This window comes from Salvia hispanica, unplaced genomic scaffold, assembly GCF_023119035.1.
Source record: "Salvia hispanica cultivar TCC Black 2014 unplaced genomic scaffold, UniMelb_Shisp_WGS_1.0 HiC_scaffold_1266, whole genome shotgun sequence".
Classification (NCBI taxonomy): domain Eukaryota; kingdom Viridiplantae; phylum Streptophyta; class Magnoliopsida; order Lamiales; family Lamiaceae; genus Salvia; species Salvia hispanica.
This window is the reverse complement of record NW_025951545.1, coordinates 1-1,219: the sequence shown is the minus strand read 5'-3', so window position 1 is coordinate 1,219 and position 1,219 is coordinate 1. Positions and strand designations below refer to the sequence as shown.

At 48.1% G+C, this 1,219-nt stretch overlaps 1 protein-coding gene across 1 annotated transcript; it reads left to right on the top strand.

The window, feature by feature from the left end:
• Nucleotides 1-545: 545 nt before the first annotated feature.
• LOC125198179 lies at nt 546-1,194 on the top strand (the record flags this gene model as incomplete). Its single annotated transcript, XM_048096598.1, has 1 exon — nt 546-1,194. A coding segment is annotated over exon 1 (649 nt), but the record flags the coding sequence as incomplete, so codon positions are not given.
• Nucleotides 1,195-1,219: the final 25 nt, after the last annotated feature.

Below are 1,219 nucleotides of genomic sequence, written 5' to 3'. Positions count from 1 at the left end.
CCCCTAAGCAGCGAGAAGAAGGACGAAGAGATGGGATCGTTCGAGAGAGGAGAGAGTTCGAGCGCCGAAAGTGTCGGAGAGTCGGGAGAACCCGAAGAGGACGAGGGCAGAAGTGGCTAGTGCTCGAATAGCGACTTTGTTTTCTTTTCCCCACGTTTTGAATTTCTAAGAACTTCTTTCTATGTTGTTATTTTTCTTCCGCGATTGAATCGCTCTTTTCCATTCATTGTACCAAGACCTTTTGGGATCATTTTTGAAATTATATGGGGAATCCGCACCTTTCATTCTATTACATGGCAATGAAGCCGTCTTCACTCTTTTTATCCTTATTGCATGAATATACTTGCTCTTTCTATTATCTTCCGAGTGTTTTCCACCTTATGGTGCAACCTTATTATGTTCTCTGTTTTCCTAACAACTGCTATTGTGTGGTCTTTCTTTGGACCCTGCTTGTGAATGAGTTTAAAATCTTTCTTTCAAAGTACCCTATCGCTACCTTGAAATGTTAAGTGAGTGCGCTAACCGTTCGAGTGTGATAAATCAGAATGCCGCCTAGACGCAACGTGAGGAACGAGGAACCATCTTCCCATGCTTCGGAAGAACAAAGCGTGACGCAACCAAGACCGCCGTCACCACCACCACCACCTCCACGAGTAGATAGGGAAGTCGTGAAGCTTTTCCTTGACCAAAAGCCTCCTACCTTCGACGGAATGGGCGAACCTGCGAAAGCCGAAACTTGGATACGTGCCTTGGAACGCATTTTCAAGACGTTGGTGTGCAACGAAGCGGAGAAGATGATCTGTGTGACGCATCAGCTGACCGGATCTGCTGATTTCTGGTGGGATACTAAGTTAAAAACCATGTCCCAGGATCGCATAGACGGGATGACTTGGGAGGAGTTCAAGACAGAAGTTTACGATAAGTACGTACCCAAGAGCTACCGCAAGGCGAAAGCAGCCGAGTTTCACAACCTCACCCAAGGACGTCTGTCTGTAACCGAGTATGACCGTGCACTTTGTGACATGACCCGCTATGCGCCAGAACAGACCGATACCGATGAGAAGCTGGCCGATAAGTTTCGTGAGGGTCTTAGGCACGAGATTAGGATGGCTTTGGCAGTTCGCGGAACCCTTACGTACGCCGAGGCGCTAGCCCTCGCACTGGATGTAGAGGCAGCAATGCCAAAGGAGAAGAGTGCGGGGAACACCGCAATGACATT